The 25,852-nt window shown below is 35.6% G+C and overlaps 1 protein-coding gene and 1 non-coding gene across 3 annotated transcripts; both read left to right on the top strand.

Moving 5' to 3' along the window:
* The first annotated feature begins 10,550 nt into the window (after positions 1-10,550).
* Positions 10,551-23,283, top strand: LOC132600626 (uridine 5'-monophosphate synthase). 2 transcript variants are annotated; one of them, XM_060313925.1, is made up of 7 exons: positions 10,551-11,154; positions 13,290-13,629; positions 14,064-14,147; positions 14,635-14,717; positions 14,802-14,889; positions 14,971-15,225; positions 22,908-23,283. In XM_060313925.1, the coding sequence occupies exons 1-7, from the start codon at positions 10,700-10,702 to the stop codon at positions 23,034-23,036; spliced, it is 1,434 nt and encodes a 477-aa protein (XP_060169908.1). In that variant the 5' UTR covers positions 10,551-10,699; the 3' UTR covers positions 23,037-23,283. The 2 variants fall into 2 exon arrangements, 1 of the variants encoding a protein (XP_060169908.1); XR_009567266.1 differs by lacking the exons at positions 10,551-11,154; positions 13,290-13,629; positions 14,064-14,147; ... (1 more) ...; positions 14,802-14,889; positions 14,971-15,225 and adding an exon at positions 19,413-22,803 and having other exon boundaries at positions 22,908-23,044.
* LOC132601035 (small nucleolar RNA snoR103) lies at positions 22,244-22,348 on the top strand. Its single transcript, XR_009567482.1, has one exon. It is a non-coding gene; the product is annotated as a small nucleolar RNA snoR103 (small nucleolar RNA).
* Positions 23,284-25,852: the final 2,569 nt, after the last annotated feature.

Below are 25,852 nucleotides of genomic sequence, written 5' to 3' on the forward strand. Positions count from 1 at the left end.
TTCCATTTGGAAGAGGGATAAAATAATTCCAAGTTTAATGGGATAAGATGGATATTCCATCCTTAAGATTGTGCTTCATTTTATATTTTATTTGGTAAAAAATATAAATTTATACCTTCTATCAAATATGGTATAAAAAATTAGTGTTGGATAATTAGCTTATACCAGAGGTGGACCCACCTTGAAGGATGAGCCCTGTAACTTTGAAAAAATCCTATATACATATATTTGTATACTTTGAAAAACTATCATATATTTTAAAATGACCCCTTAAACATAATTGCTAAAGTAGTTCAGTTGGTAGGAGTGTTTTGTTATACAAACATGCGTTTAATGCAAAAAAAAATTTAATCTTTTTATTGTTTAGTACCCCCTCCCATATTACTTTTTCATTAAATCCCTCCACACAAAAGCCCCAAATTTCAAAAGATCTCTTTTCGCTTCTTACTCATTTTTTCCCAACGTAATAAGCAAAAAGAAACTCATTTGGCTCTCTCTATTCTCAAATCCTTCTTCCATTCTTCCATTATCAAATTTCTCACAAATCTCTAAGTTAGGAACGTCAGTCATAGGCGCATCTATTGTCGATATTCATTAATTTCTCCGGCAATCGAATTCAAGCCAACGATCAAACTTCTCTTACGGTAAAGCTTTCCCTTCTCTTTTAGTGATTAATATAGATTACTTATTATATAATGGTATTTAATTATTATATAATAGTATTTAATTACTAGGGATTGAGGAATACATAACTTTATAGATTTAATTTAATTAAAAATTGTATTATCTTATTACTAAGCACTAAAATCTTATCATATTTTTAAATTTGGAATTTTGTACAATCAACTTAAGCTCTTGAAAAGTCAGGTTTGTTTTAATTTTACAAATGGATTTGGGGAAGCTTATTGGTTAGTTATCCTCTTTTTAATATATAATGATGGTAATGAGCCTAAGATGAATTACGTAGTACTATTAGTGATTTTTTTTAAATAATTGTTTAGTTTGTTAATTTGAGAAGGAGGTATTTGCAACTGTAAGCCAACTATTGACCATTTTAAAAAAATGAAATGCGTCGAGTTCAAATATGAGTTGATGATGTACTTTTGTTATATTAGTACCAAATTAATTATATTTGATAATATTAAAGTTTGTACTTTGCTATTGTAATTAATAAGTTTTTTAAGAGTGGCACGCCTAACTAATTTGTCGCTAGTGATTGGCGCGCTAAAGATAATGGTGCCCCCGTTGCGCTCAAATCCTGGGTTCGTGTCTAGCTTATACCATGCACCAAACGACCCGTAAAAAACACTCGTGGTATCCTATTATATTGTGTTGCATTGTATCGTACTGTACTGTTTTGATTGATACAAATGTTTGGATAGATTATGTATCTTTCCTCGTTGTTTTTTAATGTCACACATCAACAATTTGAAGGATATAAATGGTAGAACTACTATAAAAAGGTAATCTAAAGAATAAAATAGAATTATTATAGAATTATTAGATGAAAAAATAAAGACAAATGAGAAGAATAAATAAGGTAACAATGTGATCACACTAAATCGGTAGGACTTTTCATCATTATATATCGATCGATTTACCCATACAATACAATAGAATTCAAGTAACGATCAAAACAAATATTGTATTTAAACATCTGTAACAATGACAATAGTAATATTGAAATTTGCCTGAAAATGAATAACTCCCTTTGGTATTCTACACGCACCTTTACGCGAACCAATACGTAACAACACAATATAATGCAATAGGCAACAACCATTAAAACAGAGTAAATTTGAAGCTCCTGTTACGTAGATAAGTTAACCACATAAAATATATCACATTCTTTAATTATACAGCCTCAGCTAAAACATGTTTGAGTTTATACGACTTATTGCAGCTAATATCTATAACTAAAGGATGTAATGTATTTGAAGCGATTAACTTATTTTACATAAGTTTTTATATACAATGTGATTTTATGTAAAAGCGAATGAGTATTTGTCATATGCGACATTTTGATATAGAAAACTGCTACATATTGTGCTCCTTGAACTGATCAGTCGAGCTGATTGCTCGAATCTCAAGTAGCGTTGGTAAATTGAAGGATTTGCATCTCTGTGGTTGGGCCAATAATTTATTCAAAGTGAAATAGATTGTTGATTTACTTAAATCGAATATTTATAGGACCAGAACGAGTGGAGAATATTTGATCGTCCGTAGGAGCATATATGCGATGAACCTCTTTTTTTCTTTTTTCTTTTTTGGGAAAGAGCATAAATATACCGATTTAGAGCAGATATATCCCCATTATAAAAGTGGTATAAGTATATCTCTGCCATTACAAAATGTTACAAATATATCCTTTTGCTGACTGATTTTTAAAAAAAATATCAAGTGGCTTTTGAAAAAAAATCTACCCATTTTTTTTAGTAGACATATTTTTCTCAAGCCACATAATAATTTTTTTTTGGTGGGTCGGGTCTAATTCACCTAAAAAAATGGGGAGATTTTTTTTTTAAAGCCACATGGATTTTTTTAAACGAACCAGACCCGACCCTCCAAAAAAAAATTACCATGTGCCGTTAGAAAAATATGTCTACTAAAAAAAATGATTAGACTTTTTCTTAAAGCCGCATGACATTTTTTTTAATTAAAAAATAAGTTAAATGATTTTTTTTAAAATTCCATTAGCAAAAAGGGTATATTTGCATTATTTGTGTAAGGGCAGAAGTATATTTGCACCATTTTGAAACAACAAGAATATATATATATATATATATATATATATATATATATATATATACAGACACACACACACCGCTTTTTTAACGGAGATATATTTTTTCTCTAAATCGCAAAGTTGAAGGGTATATTTACACCTTTGCCCTTTTTTTCCATCCGATGTTCGATATTAGTAGTATATCCCAATTATATTCGGATTCACGCCATGTAGGAACCATTCGAGAAGACACTCCCTACCAAAAAAAAAATTCATACCCAAAACTCGAACCTGAAATCTCTGATTAAAGGAGGAGCAGCCCTGCATCTAGTGGCGGAGCCACATGCAGTTGAGGGGTGTCACCCCTTTGTCAGAAAATTACACTGTGTAGCTAGGTAATTTTTTTTATTTTTATGTATATATATTACATATTGACACTCCTTGGTTTCTTCGTGAATTTACTTCTTTGTATTTTGACACCCCTTAGCGAAAATTCTGATTCCGCCACTGCCTGCATCACATTCTTTGATGGTGAACTTTATTCTTTTCGAAGTAACACTCCCCGCCCTCCTTTTTAATAAAGATAAATTTTTCTTATTCATTTTTAGAAATCAAGATTTTTTTATTCAATATTACCATTATTATTAAGTAGCTATATATAATTAGAGTTGTTAATATGGGCTTGGCCCGCGAGGTCGGTTCAACTCAACCCTTTATTTAAGTAGGGTTGGGCTAACATTTCTTTGACCCATATAGAAGTGAGGCTCAAAAGCCCAGCCTCTCTTGACCCGCCGACTTCAAGGGTTGGGCTGAGGCCAGAAAATAATAATAAATTAATTAATTTTAAAAAATATATATAAGTACAAAAAGATAAAAAGTAATGAGAAAGAAGAATGTACTTACTACCTAAGTAGTAATTAGAAATTGGAGTAATACTTTTTAGTCTTAGAATTTATATTATGTTTAATTTAGGGGTGGGCGTTCGGTTCTTCAATTCGGTTTTCTCAAACTTCGGTTCGATTTTTTAATTTCAGTTTTTTGAAAGTGGACACTGAACACCGCACCAAACTAATTCGGTTCGGTTCGGTTTCGATTTTTCTAGTTCGGTTTTTCTAGATTAAGCACCAACAAGACACTGCATAAAAAAATATGCATCTGTTCATAGATTTTAGCGTGCATGAAGTTCATGTCACATATCAGTGCTGAATTATGAGTTTACAAGATGAGAAATAGTAACTTTGCTTTAATAAGATGCCCCCGAATTGCACAATAGTTTCTATTCCATACAGCTATGGCATGGAAATTTAATGCATTAGTTTCATAAACTTTTTGAAAATCATTTACAAAATGAAATTGCTGACAACAAAGATTAAAATGAAATTTCTGGAACATTACGCTTACAATTCTGTCAGTAATGTTTGATGATAATGAATACTTATGAAACATGAAATATTTGTGTAACACGCAGCAATAGTCTTACAAACTAGGGGTGGGCATTTGGTTCTTCGATTTTTTGGTTCGGTTTTCTCAAATTTCGGTTCGATTTTTTTAATTTCGATTTTTTGAAAGTAGACACCGAACACCGTACCAAACTAACACGGTTCGGTTCAGTTTGATTCGGTTCGGTTTGGTTTTTCCGTTTTTGATATTTCTGCCCACCCCTAGTTTAATTTGTTTTGAAAATGATCTAAATTAGCGATTAAAAATAATAATTTATATTTGTTCTCTTGAATTTTTTCTTCTATGATATGCATTTGCGCAAGAATGAGTGGTAGAAGATTCTATTTCATATTGCAAAAGTTTCATGTTCAAATTGTACCAAAAATCACTAACAAAATGTTATTTTGAAAGATGAAAAAACTTAAAGAGTTGGCCCGTCCTAGCCCGCTGCTCGCTTAGGGCTGAGTTGAGTGCCATTTTGCAGGCCCTTCAATTAAAAGAGTCAGCCCGTCCTAGCCCATTTAATTCTTTGGCCCTTTTAGGGCTGGGGTGGGTTGGACTGGGCCAGCCCATCTTGACACCTCTATATATAATATGTTAGCATTCAACTTAAATTTTTAAAGTATAAATAATAAGAGTAATTTAGTAAAACAAAGTCGTAATTAGTTTTTCAAGAGGAGTGTCAAGTCAACAACGGACAAATAAAAAAGAAGGAAAAAATATATTATACACATATTTAATATGCAATAACAAAATTAATTATTTACTCTCTCCAATCCATTTTACTTGTCATGTTTTTTTGGTACGCCCCTTACGAAAACATTAATTAAAAAGGCTACTTTTGACTAAATTATCCTTATTTATTCTTTGATCTCAATTTAATACTATTATTTTTTTCGCCATATTAATCTCTCACAGGTGAAAACTAATACTTTCTCTGTCACAATTTATGTTGCACTCTTTCCTTTTTAGTCTTTCCTAAAAGAATGTTATCTTTCTATAATTAGAAATAACTTAACTTTAAGATTTCTCTTGTATCCTTAATGAAATGATTTAAAGCTACATAAACATTTAAGGTCTGTTTTAGACCAAAACTTTCAATAATCTTATTTTCTTTTTTAAATTTGTGTCAAGTCAAATAGTATTACATAAATTGGGACGTAGAGAGTACTTGATTTTCTAAAATGATAATTATTTTGGACCTATTTATTTTCAGTAGGATCGAAAGGAGTAAATACTATCACCTATGACCTTATAAATAAAGGAATGCAATGAGTCCGGAGCCAAAATGGATTATTTTTGCAGCCATTACACAAAAATGGTATGTTTGTTTTTTTTAGACCAAAATGGGCAGTTCGTGATCCATGCAACGAAATAGGTGGTTTTTTTTTTTTTTTTTTAATTTCGTGAATAAAAAAGAAAGTGATTTGTATTTTTTTTTTTTTGCATTTCGTGACACTATTCACGAAATAGATGTTTTTTTATTTTTTTTTTATTTCGTGAATAAAAAAGAAAGTGATTTGTATATATATATATATATATATATATATGTATATATATATTTATTTTATTTTTGCATTTTGTGAATCAATTAACGAGATACCTTTTTTTTTTTTGCAATTCGTGAAATTAATTAACTGTTTTTTTTTTTTTTTTGCATTTCGTTGCCCAATTCACGAAATAGCCTCTTTTTTTTCGTGAATATTAACTTAACTGTTCTTTTTTTTGTATTTCTTGAATAAAAAAAGAAATAGGAAATTATAATTTTTTTTTTGCATTTTCTTGTATTAAAAAACGAAATAGGATAATTTTTTTTTATTTCGTTCATATAAAAAGGAAATTGGAATATATATATATATATTTTGCATTTCGTGTATTAATGAACGAAATGGGTTTATTTTTTTATTTTTTTTTTTTGTATTTCGTGTATTAATGAAGGAAACTGTTTTTTTTTTTTTTTTTGCATTTCGTAATCTAATGAACGAAATAGGTTTTTTTTTTTGTATTTCGTGAATAAAAAAACGAAATAGGATATATATATATATATATATATATATATATGTATGTATGTATGTATGTATTCCTATTTTGTTTTTATATAAACAAAATGAAAATAAAATTATTTTCCTATTTCGTTTTTAATACACGAAATGCAAAAATAAAATTATATATATATATATATATATATAATTTCCTATTTTGTTTTTTTATTCACGAAATACAAAAAAAAAAACCTATTTCGTTCATTAGATTACGAAATGCAAAAATAAAAAAAAAACAGTTTCCTTCATTAATACACGAAATACAAAAAAAAAAAAACCTATTTCGTTCATTAATACACGAAATGCAAATATATATATATATATATTCCAATTTCCTTTTTATATGAACGAAATAAAAAAAAATTATCCTATTTCGTTTTTTAATACACGAAAATTCAAAAAAATATATTATAATTTCCTATTTCTTTTTTTATTCAAGAAATACAAAAAAAAACAGTTAAGTTAATATTCACGAAAAAAAAAAAGGCTATTTCGTGAATTGGGCAACGAAATGCAAAAAAAAAAAACAGTTAATTAATTTCACGAATTGCAAAAAAAAAAAGAGGCTATTTCGTGAATTGGGCAACGAAATGCAAAAAAAAAAAACAGTTAATTAATTTCACGAATTGCAAAAAAAAAAAAATATATACAAATCACTTTCTTTTTTATTCACCAAATAAAAAACAAAAAAAAAAATCTATTTCGTGAATAGTGTCACGAAATGCAAAAAAAAAATAAAAAAATTACAAATCACTTTCTTTTTTATTCACGAAATAAAAAAAAAACAAAAAACAAAAAACCACCTATTTCGTTGCATGGATCACGAACTGCCCATTTTGGTCTAAAAAAAAAAATACATACCATTTTTGTGTAATGACCACAAAAATAACTCATTTTGACTGCGGACTCGAAATACAATGATAGTAACTTACAAAGGTCCCAAGATGAAGCATATTTGAGGGAGCCCTTTAAACCCACCTTCAGGACCATTTTTGTCATTTTATCCTTAACATACAACAATTATTCTTTGGGTAATTAATGAAGCTAGCACCCCTTCTGTCATAGATGATGACTAAAAAAATTTATTTTCTAGTGGGGTAAGCTTGGTTAGCTCCTGCATATTATCCAAGTGCCGAAAGTTAATCGTGACAGTACTTTTTCTTTAACACTTCCCTTAGAACTCGCACAGCAACACTGCGGCGCGGTTACGGCAAGTTGACTATTAATCCGTATAAAACTCACACTAATAAAATTAGGGATGGCAATTAGGGTAGGGCGGGGCAGGGCAAAGTCATATTAGGGCAAGGCAGGGAAACATATAAACGGGGCGGGACAGGGCAGGGCAGGGCAAGAAATGGGTTATCAGTGGGTTGGGTAAAAAATAACTATTTTATTCTTGTTCCATAGTTTGAATCCACATTTTGAAGTGTCGTTCTTTACTACAAAAAGTATAAGCATGATTGCTTGGAAGTTTGTAAGATTTCTCATTTCTGTTATTAATATTTGTTAAAATGTGACTTCTAGCATAAATTAAAATCAATATTGATTACAAAACTAAACTTACGAAGTAAACCCAGTAATAGAACTATTCTATTTGTTTAAGCTTGTACAAAACCTTTCCTATTTATCGCAAAAGTGATCGCCTAATTAACTGATGTTACGATTAACAATATTCATTTAGAAGAAATCACTAAAAAGACATCTCCAAAAAGGTGAAATACTACTACTTGCCAGTTATACTTACATCACAAGTTTGTCTTTAGTAATTAAGACAAATCATTTTTTTTTAACTCAAACATTCCTTCAAGCTTATTTAATTATACTAAAGATAGTTTTGTGTATTCTCATGCTAAACATAGTAAAATATGTAAATTCTAGTTCTATTTTGAAATTTGAACGATCAAAAGAAAAAATCCAATTTTAGGAATTAATCATTCATCTATTTTTTTTTTAAGAAAATATGTCATGCTTCAAAGTGAAAAATAAAGAGGAAAAATGAAAGATAATATAAACGGGGCGGGGCGGGGCTTAGCGGGGCAGGGCAATTTCTTTGAAAAAAGCTAAACAGGGCAGGGCAAGGCGGGTCGAAATCTTAGCAGGTCAAGGCTTGCCCCGCCCTAACCTGCCCTATTGCCATCCCTACTAATAATAGCGTAGTAATTTTTTTTAGTTATTTTAACTCTCATTAGGTATAACCACGTCTGGTCTATCTGAAACAACCTCTCTGAGAGATCTTAATAGCTCAATTGGTGGTTACCTGAACTTATGTTGGTGAAGGTTCAATCCTATCTTGTAACTCTCTCCTCCATTTCTCCTGTCCCTATTCCCTATGTAATAAGAATAAGAAAAAAAATATCGCTATCCTACAAAGATATGAATAAGATGTGCGTACACCTCTCTCCAAACTCCACTTATAAAAGTTTACAGGATATGTTATTATTGTTGATACACCCGTCCTACCCTACGTGAGAAGAAAGAACGTGCTTAATAAAATTTGGTAGATTTGCAAAGAGAAGGATGGTAAATTGTACTAATTTCTTTTTCTCGAAGAAGTACCAAACGCAAACACAAACATCACTTAAAAAACTTCTCGTAAAATATACTCCCATATACGCATTATCTTCTCAGTTTTTCCTTGGTCAATTCCTTCTCAAAAAATACTTCAAGAATATTTGTTCCAAAGACGGATACATTTTTTGAAATTAGCTATGTGACCATTAAAATTTACTAATTCGGTTAACTTAGATTCGCGCTTTATAGGTATATTAAAGTTATAAACATTCTTTATAAAAAGTTTTTTTTTTATTTTTTTTTTTATTTTGAAGCTCATTCACGTTATATAGGTCTATTAAAGTTCTAAACGTTCTTTCTAAAAAAGTTTTCTTATTTCGAGGCTCAAACTCGAAACTTGCAATCAAAAGTGAAAAGACCTTACTACCGTTACTACTAGTCATTTTATACCTTAAACTAGAAATTCAAAAAAAAATAAAAAAAAATATCATAATTGTGAAGGTCCTAAAATAGCTGTAGTTATTTATTTATTTATTTCTCATCCGATGTTTTTGAAGTCCGGATTAATTTATATTCGAGTTGAAAAGTTTCATTTTAGGATAAAATGATAAAATTAAAGGCAAGTCAATGAAGTTAGTTGAGAATTATGAAGTCTCATGTTCAAATTTCAGCAAAAGACAAAAGTACTAGGCGACTCTTAGTGGTCGTTTGGTATGTAGACAAAATTATCCCAGGATTATAATCCTAGGACTAATTTATCCCATCTCTTGGGACTAATTTATCTCATCTAAGAGATAGGATAAAATAATCCCAGGATTAATGGGATAAGATGGGATATCCCATCTTTTAAGTTTGGGATGTACTTTATACTTTGTTCGGTAGAAGGTATAAATTTATCGTGACCAAACATGATACAAAATTAATCCCACAGTTAGGCCTTATTTGTTTTCATTAAGATTAAGACGTCTGAATCTGAATGCACATCTGAATGATTAAGATGTTGTCTCTAGATCTGAACAATTAATGATTAAAACTGTTTGTTTTTCAACATCTGAATGTGTAGAATATTTATTTAAACATAATAAATATACAATTCAAATAAAAAAGTAACTAAATAAAAATTTAATAAAATAAAAATATTATTTGACAAAAAATTGAAACATTTATGTTCGCTAGTGATGGTGGAGATGCTTTGTAATAGTGGTGGGTGGGGTAAGTGTGTGGTGGTGGGTTAGATGGGGTAGGGGTGGTGGGTGATGGTGGTGGTGTGGTGGGTCTGGGGTAAGGTAGTGGTGAGGGGGGTGGTTAGGGGTAAGGTAGGTGGGTGGTGGTGGCGGTGGTGTGTCGGTGAGGAGGGTGGTTGGGGTAAAATAGGTGGGTGGTGATGGTGGGTGGGTTGTTGGGGTGGGGGTAAATAGGGTTAGGGGTTAGGGTAGTGTTGCTAGTGAGTGGAGGTGTTGGGGTGGAGTCGGTGGTAAAAATTATTCATAAAAAAAGTACCTCTTAAAGATATTCAGACTTTGTTCAAGATCTTAATGATTAAAACCTATTCAGACCAAATAAATTATTACATCTTAATGTAAACAAATACACTTAATGGTATAAGGTCTGAACCATTCAGATTCAGACCTCCATTAAGTGCAAACAAATGAGGCCTTAGTGCTGGGATATTCCAGCTAATACCTTATACCAAACGACCCTTAAGCTATAGAGTCAATTGAAGCCTATTGCTGGTGGAACACGACAAGTATCCCGTAAAATTAGTAAAGGTGCACCAACACCTTGATTATAAAAAAAAAAAAAAAAAATGTGGGATGGGTCATGGGTGTGCTAATTTGCCCCAAGCAAAAGCCCTAATTAAACCCTCCCACTTTCCCTTACATGCAAGCGACTATAAAATCACCATTTTCTTCAAAACTTGGACTCTAGCTAGCCACCTTCTCTTTCACTACTATTAAGTCCTCAAAAAGCACCAACAACAATGGTATCTGAAAACATGGAGTCAATAATCCTCCAACTCCACGACATCTCAGCCGTTAAATTCGGTGAATTCAAGCTCAAATCCGGCATCTCTTCACCAATCTACATAGACCTTCGTTTAATCGTTTCATACCCATCAATCCTCCGTCAAATCTCACAAACCCTCGTTAATTCCCTCCCTTCATCAACCAAATACGACGTCATTTGCGGCGTACCGTACACTGCATTACCTATCGCCACGTGTATATCGACTGCACATGACTTGCCTATGTTGATGAGGAGAAAAGAGGTTAAGGATTATGGTACTGCTAAGGCTATTGAAGGTGCGTTTAAACCGGGTCAGACTTGTTTAATTGTTGAAGATTTGGTTACTAGTGGTGCTTCGGTTCTTGAAACTGCTCAACCTTTACGTGCTGTTGGGTTAACTGTGTCAGATGCTGTCGTCATGATTGATAGGTTAAATTTCTTTCTTTCTTTTAGGTGGTGTTAATAGGAGTTCTTGAAAAAATTAGTAATTTTTGGGTGAAACTTTAGTACATTTTTTGACATCTAAGTGACTTACAAGGGATATTATCAAGTTAATGAACAAGAAAACGGATTTTTTGGAGATGAAAAATGCTTTTGAGGTGTTTTTCATCGTGCAAAAATTTTGCAACAAAAATATTAGTTGGATGACTTGTTACCAAAAAAATAGCTAACTTTTTCCAATGTTTTTAGAGCCTGTTTGGATGGGCTTATGCATATAAGCTGTTTGCAGCTTATAAGCTTAAAAAAAATAAGTTGGGTAGTCTTAACTTATTTTTTTTTTTGCCTTATAAGCTGCTATTGATAAGCTAAGTCAAATGGGTCCAATTATTTTTTTTGAGCTTATTTTAAGCACAAAATGACTTTAAGCTGACCAGCCAAACACTTAAACACTGAAAACAGCTTATAAGTAACTTATAAGCCAATCCAAACGGGCTCTTAGTCACTTTTTTGGCAATTGTTTTTGAGCTACTGTAATTTTTGGGTGAAAGCAGCTCCAATGGTGATTTTTTTGGGGGATCTAATGGATATTTCTGACTTTCAAGGGAAATTATCAAGTTAACAAACAAACAAATGAATTTTTTCAGGTTGAAAAATGCTTGTGAGCTGTTTTTGATCATGCAAAACTTCGCAGAAGATTTTTCGAAGGTTTTGAAACCAACATTGTTTGCAAAAGAAGTAATTTTTTTTGCAAAATCTGATGTAAAAAAATGCCCCCTTTAGGCTTTCAAGAATTGTAAGGGTAAAATATTTGACATAATTATTTTACTGATAGGTCAAATCTCTTTCTTTTTACTCATACAGTGCAATTTGTGATCCACCCTCTTTATTTTTAGTTGAGCAATTTAGTGTTGTTGACTTCTTTCGAAAAATAAAATAAAATAAAAAAACTAACTTTTCCTAAAGATTTAAAAGTCACATTTTTTGTTTAAGATTTTTGACCTTCTACTGTAATTTTTGCTGTGAAAGCAGCTCCAATGGTGGTTTTTTGGAGTCTTAAGTGTGTGTTTAGTATGACGGAAAATGTTGTCCAAGAAAATATTTTCTCGGAAGATAAGTGATTTTCCTACTCATTTTCTTGTGGTTTGTAACAAGCTGGACCGTGTCATTTTAAGCATTTGCATCTATTCAAAGCAAAACATTATGAGGTTCTTGAATTCAGAGTTCAACTTCTGGCGGTGGGGGGAAGGTGGGGTGGGGCAGGGGTAGGCGGGGTGAGAGGGGTAGGCAAGTAGGGGGTGTGTGGATAGTGCGGGGGTGGGGTTGGAAATGCATTGATGTTTTTATGTTTGATAAGATCATAGTCAAAAGGCAGTGATACTCTCAGATATGTGAAGGCTGGAAATTTAGTTGAAAATTTTAGTATCGAACTCTGAAATACTATAAATCGTTACTAGTAGTTTATATTAGTTTGAACTGTTTGAAAAAAATTATAGTCATTTTAGAGGTGTTGGGATAGACCAAATTAATACATAAACAGACCCTCAAACTTGGCCTCAACTAGCAAGTATGCCCTTCAACTTTGGGTGTGCACAAGTAGGCACTTCAACTTGTATAAATTTGAACGCGTAAACACAAATGATGACGTGGCATATAAATTTTGGAGGTGCTACGTCCATGCCATGTCAACATTTGTGTTTACGTGTCCAATTTTATACAAGTTAAGGTGCCTACTTGTGCACACCCAAAGTTGGAGGGTATATTTACTAGCTGAGGCCAAATTTGAGGGTATGTTTATGTATTATGCAAGGGAAAGTGTAGGGTATAATGCATTTTGAAACTAGTGGGATGTTTGTAGAACTTCAAGCTCAGATATAAGCATAAACATAATCAGCACAAGTGAAAAGAAAAATGATTGTACTTTACTGGTTGTGCTTATTTTTTGTATATGATATGAGGATTGTTTGGTGCCTTAATTCTTACATGGTGTTAGCGTGTCTTTGGCGATTATTTTTGACAAGATAATTTTTAAGCCCTGTTCAATATATTGGCGAGTCTCGAGTTTTTTTTTTTTTTTCTTTTTCTTTTTTCGTGAAGTGACTTGTTTGGTGATTCTCTTTGGACAGAGAGCAAGGAGGAAGGGAAAATTTGGCCCAGAATGGAATCGCATTGCATTCAATGGTGAAACTGACTGAGATGGTGAGGATACTAAAGGAAAAGGGTAGGGTTTCAGAGGAAACAGAAAAAATGGTAAAGAAATTCTTGGAGGAGAACCGCAACGTTGCGGTTCCTGCGCCAGTGAAGGAAACAAAGGTCAGAGCCAGATTACCATATGGCGAGAGAGCAAAGTTGCAAAAAAATCCTACAGGGAAGAAGTTGTTTGAAATTATGGTGCAGAAGGAGACTAATTTGTGCCTGGCTGCTGATGTGGCCACAGCTGCTGAGCTACTAGATATTGCTGACAAGGTGATGAATAGTACCTTTTGTTTTTAATCTGTATACATTCGTGAATAAGGTATAGGAAACAATATAAGTAGCATTAGGCATAATGTACGGGTAAAACAGTTTCTGCAAACAAGGAACAGTGCTGGTGAGATATGAAAATCACTGCCTATTTTTCTGTTATATTTGAATTTGTGTTACAGGAGTTGAAGAGACCTTTTACCTTGTCTATGGGTGTCGAGTGAACTGTAAAAATCAGACTTTTGAGGTTTACAAAGCCATTTAACAATTAGTAGCTGCATTTAGCATATGAATTGTGCTAAAAATTCTTTGTTTTGGTGTGACAGGAGGAAAACCTGCAGCTCTCCTACTTTCCTATTTAATCTCTGTCCAATGATTTCTGTTAGTGCCTTAATGTATAATATTTTGACAAGTTTATTGCTAATCTTCCTATGCAGGTTGGACCTGAAATCTGCATGTTAAAAACACATGTTGACATATTGCCTGATTTCACTCCTGACTTTGGTTCTAAGCTTAGATCGGTAAGTTACTAGCTCTCATTGACCTGCTCTGATGGATGATAATGCAGCTTTCATTTTGCTCAGTGCAGAAATTTTGGATCATGTTTACCGTATTTATGGATTTCTTTATTCCTTCAATATGTGCATGAGCTGTTTAATAAGATATATGAGCTCGCCGGGCAGGATTGCAACTCTAATCTTAAAGAGTTCAACAATTGCATCCAAGGAGTAGCTTATGTTTAGGTATTTATCTGAAAAATGACTTTGCTCCCTAGGTTGATAGCTAGAGCAGCGGACAAAATGTTTGGTTGTTATAACAGGATACTATGTGATGGACGTGCTTGTTGACTTAAATAATGCATGCCAATGCTAGGTTGACTTGGTCCTTATTGCAAGTTGAACAGAAAACTGATAGTATTAAACAGGAGTTAAAAATAATGTTTTTTTTGGCCAATATATAGAGATTTTAAAGTTTATGTGAGTCCTTAGTATTGTTATTCTTCTGTAGATTGCAGACAAACACAACTTCTTAATATTTGAAGATCGTAAATTTGCTGACATTGGAAATACAGTGACAATGCAAGCTGAAGGGTGAGGGAATGCCAGCTTTATTTTTTCTCTCTCATTTTCTTTTTTTGCTAAGTTGATCTCCTAATTTGATCTTTTTGTCTGCAGAGGTATCTTCCGCATTTTAGATTGGGCTGATGTAATTAATGCACACATTATTTCGGGTCCAGGAATTGTTGATGGTCTGAAACTGAAGGTTTGTTTTGTTTTACTGATACCTAAGTTATTGAACTACATAAAATTTTATTTAGATCTGAATTGGTTCTCCTGTACTTAGGGCTTGCCACGTGGTAGGGGCCTGCTGCTTCTTGCTGAAATGAGTTCTGCGGGTAACCTAGCTACGGGAGCTTACACAGCAGCCGCAGTAAAAATTGCTGAGGATCACTCAGATTTTGTCATTGGGTTCATCTCTGTGAATCCTGCTTCTTGGCCTAATGGACCTGGAAACCCATCCCTCATCCATGCTACACCTGGTGTTCAATTGGTAAAAGGTGGAGATGCTCTCGGCCAACAATATAACACCCCAAATTCAGTAAGTCCCAGTTGCTACTATAAGATTTTCGTTTCTTGTCTTGTTTTTCATTTCTTTACGTGATCAGTCTTACTACATCCTAAGTATTTTTCGTGCCTACATTGAAGTAGCTGGTTCATTACGGAATGATAGGTTATGTAAGTTAGTCAGAAGAGTTTGTCCATTCCTTTTTTTGTCCTTATTTTCATAAAACTAATTGTTTACTTTCTTGATAAATGGCCTTCTTAGCAGCAGCTTCTTCTGAACTCTTCATCCTGGAAAGCCAACAGCACTCCCGGACTTTTAGCTTCTTTATCTTCTTTATCTTCTTTTCAACTTCTCAAACTCTTGTTAGTTAAATAACCACCCCACTTTCTTCCTTTCAAAGTTTGATTCATTGCCTTCTAGCTCCATTGTAGCAATGGCATACCATTTGGTATCATGGGTGAGTCTGATCAGCAGATTGATATGTTCATTGACGGCTAGGACGTCTCTGTGGCAGTTCTAGTATCAACACATAATTTATTGACACCACTAACAAAAGTTTTTTAATAAGTAACTGCATATAATAGAGGAAGGAAGAAGCAATTCCAACAGTGTTAAGAAACTAGGAAAAGGGCCCATTATGTACTTTTTTGATCAAAGATTGAAATTTCTCAGACATTCGTCAGGTGTTTGAAAACCCTTCCTTTCGTATATTTTAGCCTCAACCGTTGCTGTCAACACAGCGATGCATGCGTGGGACAAGCCTTCGCTTGTACTCTTGGTATCTGAGCAGTTGCCAATTATTGTTAGAAAATCCCAAGGGAGAAAAGGGGGAGGGTGTGTGACCTGTTCTTTGTGAGTTCTTAGAAGGCTCCCCTGCGAGTATTATTTTTTGACTCTATGACTTTTTGGTGTAGCCTAAAAGATGTCAAAACAATGGATAGCACGCTAAATTTCCTAAGCTTCTTACAGTAACGTAAAGGAACTGAGTCTGCTTGTAATATTTTGGCAAATCTTTGCGCTCAGTGTATATAATTTTCTTAATCTTCTAAAAAAACGTATTATGTTTTGGCTCTACCCTACACTTTCCTCTAACATCTATTGCCGCAAAATAAAATAAAAAAGAATTACTCGTTGCATTGTGTACATTTATGTTGGCATGTATTTGGATGGATAAATCTGTCATTATTTTACATGGAATCGATTGCTTGCACGATTCATTTGTGTTTGTAAAACATGTTGTAATAATAAATTTTGAGAGACCTCATTGAAGGAGCGTAAAATAAACATGTCATTGAGAGCCTACACATTTTGACTCTTGCTTCCCTAAGTGAGGCAAGCATCTGTAAGAATTAGGGGTGTCAAAGGGCGGGTTGCGTTGAAATTGGGCAAGTCAAAATGGGCTGAGTTGATAAGTGGGTTGGGCTAAGATTGGCCCAAAAGTTATTTTGGCTGAAATGGGTTGGGCTAAAATGGGTTGTGTCATGACTCGCCCAACCTGACCTAGTTTCTTTTAAAGGTCTATTTTCTAAGAAAACATTTTTCGTGAAAAATATTTTCACGAAAAATATTTTACGTGAAAATATTTCACGGGAAAAAGTTTTCTTGAAATATATTTTCAAGGAAAATATTTTCCAACGAGGACAGTTAGAAGAGAAGCCTTTGGGCAACTCGATAGGAATTAGAGGAGAAAGATAGAGTCATTGCCGTTCTAACCGCTGTCAGAAGACGTGAAGTGAGGGCATGGTTCAAGTCACATCGTATGCTCGTCTTCAGAAAGGTTTGACTTTGATTGTTTGTTGTTGCAAAAGTAAATACATAGAAAAAAAATAAAGTAAACGTCAAGCAATAAACTCGGCAAATGAATAATTCTTCTTCTGCTTTCTCTCTCCTCTGCCCTCCAACTCTCCACCCCACCCGTCAGGCGACCAGACCACATCACTGTTCAGGTAATTTCGGCGACCAGGTAACGCCGGCCACTTTTCCGGCCAGATCTACTTTTTTCCGGCCAGATCTACTTTTTTCTCTCTTTCCTTTTCTTCTTCTTCTCCTCTTCTTCTTCTCTTCTCCTTTTTTTAGCTGCTTCTGCCGCTGCCAGAACACAGCTTCGTCATCGCCGGAGACTTTTTCCGGCCAGCCCTCTCTCTTCTTTTTTCCTTTTCTTTTCTTGTTCTTTTTTTTCTTTCCACCCCCCTCTCTCTTCTCCCGTTTCAGGTCTCTGTGAGCAGAATTCCGGCAGTGAACAGTAACTCAACAGTGAATAATGTGAACAGTACTCGGACGTTGAACAGTGTTTCCGGCGGCGACCAGGTTCAGTTCAATTGGAGTTGGTACCTCCGGTTGTCACATCCATTATTTGTCCATACACTTGTAGTTACATTTTGCTAACTTTAGACTTTTGAATAATTTATTAGTTCATACTCATTTTCGTGGCTTTGCTTAGTGATGGTAGACTAGGGTCATGTTCTCGTTCGGGGACGGGGGCGAGGGTTAGGAGGGGTAAGTGGGTTAGAGGAGCGTCTAGGTTGAGAGTAGGATCTTGGAACATTGGGACGTTAACGGGGAAGTCCATAGAGCTAGTTAAGATTCTTAAGAAGAGGAAGATTAATATAGCTTGTATCCAAGAGACCAAATGGGTAGGTCCTAAAGCTAAGGAGGTAGACGGGTATAAGCTGTGGTTCTCTGGTAGGTCGAAGTATAGAAATGGGGTCGGCATTTTAGTAGATGGTGAATTAAGGGATCAGGTGGTAGAGGTTAGGAGAGCCACTGATAGGGTGATGTCGATTAAGGTGGTCGTTGAAGGACTCACTGTGAACATTATTAGTGCATATGCGCCGCAAGGGGGTTTAGGCGACGAGGAGAAGAGGCGCTTTTGGGAGGATTTGGACGAATTAGTGGGAGGCATACCGCCTACTGAGAAGCTATTTGTGGGAGGTGATTTCAATGGACACATCGGGCCTATTTCGAGAGGTTATGATGATGTGCATGGAGACTTTGGCTTCGGGGACAGGAATGGAGGATGAGTCTCACTTTTGGATTTTGCAAGAGCTTCTGGGTTGGTGATAGCCAATTCGAGTTTCCCAAAGAAGGAGGAACACTTGGTAACCTTTCGTAGTTCGGTGGCTAAGACTCAGATAGACTTTTTACCTATGTTGCTCGGACACTTCACTTTTGCCGCCGTACCCGTGTCCGACACGACACGACACGGGTTTGGGTACGGAATTCGTGTCGGATCCGGTCAATAGAGATCGGATACTTTGACCGAAATTCATGACCAAATTAAAGAAAATTTTTGAGATTATGATTTCTCAAGATAACAAAAAGTAGAGATTTGAAGACATGAGATGGCATACCTTCAATATTATGTAGAAAATTTAACTAGTTTCTCGGAGCACGCAGTCTAGCACCTAGTAGAATGGAAGATTGAATCACATGTCTGGTACAAACTACATGTAGGTGCTTCCACAAAAAGCTCTCATAATCTAGGCATATTCTTGTAGCTATATTATTAGAATTTTGAATTATTTTTGCCGAATCCTCGCACTCGTATCCGTACCCACGAATCTTAAAATTTAGATCATGCCGAGTCCGACCTCTAGATCCATACCCGTATCCGACACCCGCACCCGAGTCCGAGTAACATAGCTTTTTACTCCTTAGAAAGGATGATAAAGGTCTGTGCAAAGATTGTAAGGTCATTCCGAGCGAATATCTTACAACCCGACATAAGCTCTTGGTGATGGATTTAGCGATCAAGATAACGAGAAAGAAGAGGGTCGTGGAGGACCGACCTAGGATCAGATGGGGGAGTTTGACCACGATTAGTGACCTGGAGATGGGAGAGAAATTGAAGGATATGAGGGCCTGGGATAGTAGTGGGGATGCGACCAGTATTTGGGATAAGACGGCTAGTTGCATTAGGGTGGTAGCAAGGGAAGTGTTGGGGGTCTCGACAGGTAGTCATGGTCAGCATCGAGGGGACTGGTGGTGGAATAGAGAAGTTCAAGGGAAGGTGGAAGCAAAGAAGGCGGCGTATGCAAAGTTGATAAAAAGCAAGGATGAGGTGGAGAAGTGGACGAATACAGAACTTTATAAGATGGCGAGGAAGGAGGCGAAGTTGGCGGTTTTGACGGCAAAAACGGCAGCTTTTGAACGCATGTATGCTGAACTAGAAGAGAAAGGAGGGGACCAGAAATTGTTCAGGCTAGCCAAGGCGAGGGAGAGAAAGGCACGTGATGTGGATTAAGTAAAGTGTATCAAGGACGAGCATGACAAAGTATTGGTAGAGGAGACTCTCATTAGACGGAGATGACAGTCATACTTCTGCAAACTCTTGAATGAAGAAGGGGACAGAGACATTGTGTTGGGAGAATTAGAACATACAGGAAGGCGTCACGATTTTGGGTATTGCAGGAGTATTAAGGTTGACGAGGTTAAGGGTGCTGTTCGTAGGATGCGCAGGGGAAGAGCGACCGGACCTGACGAGATTTCTGGGAATTCTGGAAGAGCGTGGGCCCGGCAGGTTTGGAGTGGCTGACTAGGTTGTTTAATGTCATCTTCAAGACAACATTGATGCCCGAAGAATGGAGGGCGAGTGTAATGATCCCTCTATACAAGAATAAGGGAGATATCCAGAGTTGCAACAACTATAGAGGTATCAAGCTGCTAAGCCATACTATGAAAGTGTGGGAAAGGGTGGTGGAGATGAGGGTGAGGAGAGGTGTGTCTATTTCAGAGAACCAGTTCGGATTCATGCCGGGACGCTCAACTACAGAAGCCATCCATCTTGTGAGAAGGTTGGTGGAGCAGTACAGGGAGAGGAAGAAGGACTTACACATGGTATTCATCGACCTAGAAAAGGCTTATGACAAAGTTCCAAGACAAATCCTATGGAAATGCTTGGAGGCTAAAAGTGTACCTGTGGCGTACATTAGGGTGATCAAGGACATGTATGAGGGAGCCAAAATCAGGGTAAGGACAGTAGGAGGAGACTCAGAGCAATTTCCAGTTGTGATGGGGTTGCATCAAGGATCAGCTCTTAGTCCGTTTTTATTTGCCTTGGTGATGGATGAATTGACACGACAAATTCAAGATGAGGTGCCATGGTGTATGTTGTTCGCGGACGACATAGTCCTGATCGACGAGACTCGTAGCAGAGTTAACGCTAAGCTGGAGAGTTGGAGACATACTCTGGAGTCTAAAGGGTTTAAGCTGAGTAGGACCAAGACAAAGTACTTGGAGTGTAAGTTCAGTGAAACACCTCAGGAGGCTGGCTTGGAAGTGAGACTTGGTACCCAGGCCATCCAGAAGAAAAGTAATTTCAAGTACCTTGGGTCTATTCTGCAAAGCTGCGGGGAGATTGACGATGATGTCACACATCGTATTGGGGCAGAGTGGATGAAATGGAGGCTTACTTCCGGAGTGCTATATGACAAGAAGGTGCCACCAAAACTTAAGGGCAAGTTCTATAAAGTAGTGGTTAGACCGACTATGTTGTATGGGGCGGAGTGTTGGCCGGTTAAGATCTCTCACGTTCAAAAGATGAAAGTTGTCGAGATGAGAATGTTAAGATGGATGTGTGGCCACATCAGGAGTGACAGGATTAGGAATGAGCATATTCGGGATAAGGTGGGGGTGGCCTCGGTGGAAGATAAGATGCGAGAAGCGAGATTGAGATGGTTTGGGCATGTGAAGAGGAGAGACACAGATGCCCCAGTGCGGAGGTGTGAGAGGTTGGCCATGGATGGTTTCAGACGAGGTAGGGGTAGATCGAAGAAGTATTGGGGAGAGGTAATTAGACACGACATGGCGCAACTACAGCTTACCGAGGACATGACCTTAGATAGGAGGGTTTGGAGGACCCAAATTAGGGTAGAAGGCTAGTAGATAGTCTCGTTTTTCGGTCTTATTAGTAGTCGCATTATCGCAATATAATTTCTTCTGCTCAGCTTTCTGCTATTATCTGTTATTTCCTGTGCTTTGATTATCTTGTGTTATTTGTGCTGCTTGCATTATTCCATTTCATATCGCTTTGAATCCCCTAACCTTATCTGACTTCTTTTTATGCTTTTATTGAGTCGAGGGTCTTTCGGAAACAGCCGTCCTACCTTGGTAGGAGTAAGGTCTGCTTACACTCTACCCTCCCCAGACCCCACGATGTGGGATTTCATTGGATTGTTGTTGTTGTTGTCAAGCAATAAACCCAAATTAAAATTAATCTTAAAAAGGGGCTAAAATTGGGCTAGTATTGGGCAAAATTGGAGAATATTTTAAAATGGGTTATGTTGGGTTGGGCTGAAATCAGCCCAATACAAAATTATCTAAAGCCCAACCCATAAAAATTTGGGCCCCCACGATGTGGGATTTCACTGGATTGTTGTTGTTGTTGTCAAGCAATAAACCCAAATTAAAATTAATCTTAAAAAGGGGCTAAAATTGGGCTAGTATTGGGCAAAATTGGAGAATATTTTAAAATGGGTTATGTTGGGTTGGGCTGAAATCAGCCCAATACAAAATTATCTAAAGCCCAACCCATAAAAATTTGGGCGGGTTGGGCAGTCCATCAACTTTTGGGTCATGTTTGACACCCCTAGTGACCATCATGGCCTCAACTAAATTGAGAGCCTATTACAGTTTTACCTCCACTCAACACTTTTGGATTTGCAATAGAATGATTAAATTAAACTCATTTCATCTCCAGGGTGCTATGAGAATTTGAAACCTTATTGTACTCTGGGATTTGTCTAACCCTGTTATCCTTTTCATGAATATACAATATTTGTTGCTCGCAACATTAAACTAGTGAGGCAACTTTTTTCTCGATGAACTGGAGAAGCAAATTTTATCCATAAGATGGCTTTTATGCCAAACATCGGACCTTGATGATTTAGTGATTGAAATGTACATATAAAAGAAACGGTTAGTGAAGGGATGATCCTGGCCTCCTACAAAACTAAGCTTATGATCTCTATGTTATATACTTCACCTTTGCATGTGGATCGTCATTGCAGACAATATTTGCTTAACGAGATAACGTCCTAATTCTTAGCAGCTCACGAAAGATGTGTTTCTGCTGTAAAAATGGACGAAGAACAATTGGTAGGCTTTAGGTGGCCAGCCAAGGAGTATTTGGTTGCCCATAAAGACCCTACCAACATTAAAAATTTTACAGATAAAAAAAAATTGCTTAACAAGACAGCAAGGGACCACACATTTATTTGTGATAACATCTGAGTACCACAATATTCATTGAGGTGGAGCATTTATTTGTCATCATATTGTTGGGCTGTTGCCCAGGGTGTTTTGACAGGTCAATTGGTTTTGTAGTCCTCTACAAATATGTTTTTAGTTTTACAATGGATCTTTATTTATACCCATAAGTGGTATGAAAATAACACGCAAAAGGGTCATTTTCTTCAATTCAAATTGTAAAGGGCTATGTTCATCCATTTTCTCGTGTTTTAGCTTTGTGATTCTGCAGCAATTGCATGACACAGTTTTTTTTTTTCGTTTTACTTTTTGTGGGGACTGGGGGGTTCGACCTTCTCTCCGCTACCTTACAGAATGTCTGGTGCAAGTTTACCAGCTTGTACCTGCCTAAACTGCAAGTTTACCGTAAGAATAAGAAAATTGAAGACCTTTAAGTTGGTTTTATTGTTCTAGTTTAAATGCAACATAGAATTGTCTCAGCTGCTCACTGTGAGAAACTATTGTTTCAGGTAATTGCTGATAGGGGCAGTGATATTATTATTGTTGGCCGTGGAATTATAAAGGCTGCTAACCCCGCAGAGGCAGCTCGTGAATACCGGCTTCAAGGGTGGGATGCATATTTAGTGAACTGCAAGTAGAGTCATTTTAGGGGCTTGTTTCGCTGCGAGCTATGAGTGTCTTCCCAGCTTTATTTTCCTTTTGATTTGCTCAATTTTTCCTTTTAACCCCGGTTTTCGCCCTTTCACTGCCGAGTTGGGCTGCAAAGTTTAGCGTTATCGCCAAGTTATAGAAGCATGTCAGAACTATATGTGCTCCAAAAGAATAATTCTCGACTACTTTCTGCTAACTCGGATGATATTGAATAACTTATTACTTGTCCTCAAACTCTTGTAACGTAATGGCAGCCTCTAACTTTTTCTTGAGCCGAGGGTATTTCGGAAACAGTCTCCCTACCTTTAGGGGTAAGGTCTGCGTATACTTCTACCCTTTTCAGATCTCACTTGTGGGATTGTACTGAATATGTTGTTGCTGTTGTTGAGGAGATAGAGAGGCTGTTTCTCGAATACCCCTGGCTCAAACGACACATACCAAGGAAGTTAGAAAAATACAATGCAGAATTAGAAAGACATTGCAATTAGCAAGTAAGACATAACCAACATTAGAGAAAGCAACATAGCATCAAGAGCTTAATAAAGCGATAATTGAAGCACATAGCAAGGCATACCCAACATTAGAGAAAGCAACATAGCATCCAGAGCAAAACAAAGCGATAATTGAAGTACAGGAAATAAAAAATAGTAGCAGAAATCTAATGCCAGAAATTATGTGAATATTGCTAATACTATCTACCCTAGTGAGAAAATACTCAACTACCTTCTACCTAATCCATAATAATTTAGATAAAATAATAAAGATAAACTTAAATAGATTAATTGTGAATGCAAAATTTAATAAGATATCTTTTAAATAGATTTAAAATCTTTTATAAACTCTGATTATATTCACAATGATATTTTACGGTATTCTGTTAATTTATTAATCTAAATTTTATTTGAGAGCAAGCAAAGAATTGACTTCAACAATTAATGTAGCTTTTTAGTTTAAAAAGATTAGATTCAAAATGCTTATGAAATTTTACTATATATTTACAGGCTTTTAAATTTTGACACCTATTCCACTCTTTTAAAACCCATACTACTCTACCCTGCCTCCATCTATAAAAATATTCATTTTCCCCTATTTCTTTTTAATCCAAAAGATCTTCACAAAATTCACATCTCATTATTGAAGTTGTTACTTTTTTAGCGGATGGTAGTGTTCAGGTTAGTTTGCGTTCATCTCAATTAATTTTACTAAATATCTATTCATGGTACTAAAGTTGCTTACCTTATTGCGATTACTTTTATATCTTAAATAGATTTATAAGTTTTAAGTTAGTTACTATCGAATTTAACTGTATTATTCCATGAAAGGGTTCAATTATAAATCAGAATAGGTAATTTGGTAATAATTCATGCGGTATAATGAGCCCGTTTGGATTGGCTTATAAGTTGCTTTTAGCTTTTTTTGAGTGTTTGACTGGCCAGCTTAAAGCCATTTTGTGCTTAAAATAAGCCCAAAAAATTAATTGGGCCCGTTTGGCTTAGGTTATCTAAAACAACTTATAAGCTGCTTTTTTTAAGCCCATCCAAACAGGCTTAATATGTTATTCATTGTTCTTTCTTGTCTTTATATTTTCATTTTTTTGCACGGATTGCCCTTCTTTTGGGGTGGTCTTTAAATTTTGCCCTTCATATTTGTGGTCTTTAAATTATGCCCCTCATATTGCTGTCTTTAATTTTTGCCCTTCGCATTGCAACTCTGAGCGTTCACGCAGAAATCATGAGGTTCTGAGTTCGAACCCTCGCTCAAGCATAAATTAAAAAAAAAAAATTGCAAGACAAGGTTTGGGTCGCGTGTATGCCGGACCCGACATTCACTTGTTAAAGAATTACCAAATTTATGCCGGACTCGGCATACTCATGCCTTATGGGCAGACTTGGACATAACTTTGGTAATTCCTTAACAAGTTTATGCCGGTGGGGGCATACTTTTAATGGGCAAACTTTTATGCCGGACCCGGCATAAACTTGTGAAGAAATTACCAAAGTTATGCCGGACCCGACATTTTTATGCCAAGTCTGCCCATAAGGCATAAGTATGCCGGGTACGACATAACTTTGGTAATTTCTTCACAAGTGTATGCCGGTGTGGGCATAGCGAAGTTTAAACTCTGCCTTGCGATTTTTTTTTAAAATTTTGACTGTGTGGGGATTCGAACCTGGAACCCATGAGTTTTAGCTGAAGGGCAAAATTTAAAGACCACCCCAAAAGAAGGGCAATTCTGCCCCTATATTTTTCTTTAAAATTATCTGGTCAAATTTTTAATTACAACATATTCCCTCTATTTCAATTTATGTGAACCTATTACTATTTGAGGAGTCTACGAGATGATTCTTTGATCACGTTTTTCCTAAGTTTTTTCTAAATTATTTTGGTATGAATCATCATGAATTATAACACTTTTCATGTAGTTTCTAAATATATAAATTTTATTTTTACAAACTTAAAAAATTTATGGTCAAAGTTATAAAGTTTAACCCTGATACTACGAACGAGGGAGTATAATATTAATACACTGTGTGGTCGTTTGGTTTGAGGTCAAAATAGTCCCGGGATTACAATCCCGGGACTAATTTATACCATCTGTTGGTATTATTTTATACCATCTGAAAGATGGTATAAAATAGTACCAGTATAAGTGGGTTAAGAAGGTATAAGTTGAGTTATTCCAGCACTAATTTTTATACCACGTTTGGTACAAGGTATAAAATAATCTCGGGATAAATCTATACCTTATACCAAACGTGATATAAAAATTAGTACCGGCATAACCCATGTTATACCTTAAACC

This window comes from Lycium barbarum, chromosome 6 (assembly GCF_019175385.1).
Source record: "Lycium barbarum isolate Lr01 chromosome 6, ASM1917538v2, whole genome shotgun sequence".
Taxonomy (NCBI): Eukaryota; Viridiplantae; Streptophyta; class Magnoliopsida; order Solanales; family Solanaceae; genus Lycium; species Lycium barbarum.

Excerpts from the sequence above, each read along its gene's own strand:
- LOC132600626 (XM_060313925.1), top strand. The coding sequence starts at position 10,700 with ATGGTATCTGAAAACATGGAGTCAATAATCCTCCAACTCCACGACATC. Across the intron at positions 14,148-14,634 it reads TTGGTTCTAAGCTTAGATCG|ATTGCAGACAAACACAACTT; the intron begins GTAAGTTACTAG and ends ATTCTTCTGTAG. Across the intron at positions 15,226-22,907 it reads AATATAACACCCCAAATTCA|GTAATTGCTGATAGGGGCAG; the intron begins GTAAGTCCCAGT and ends CTATTGTTTCAG.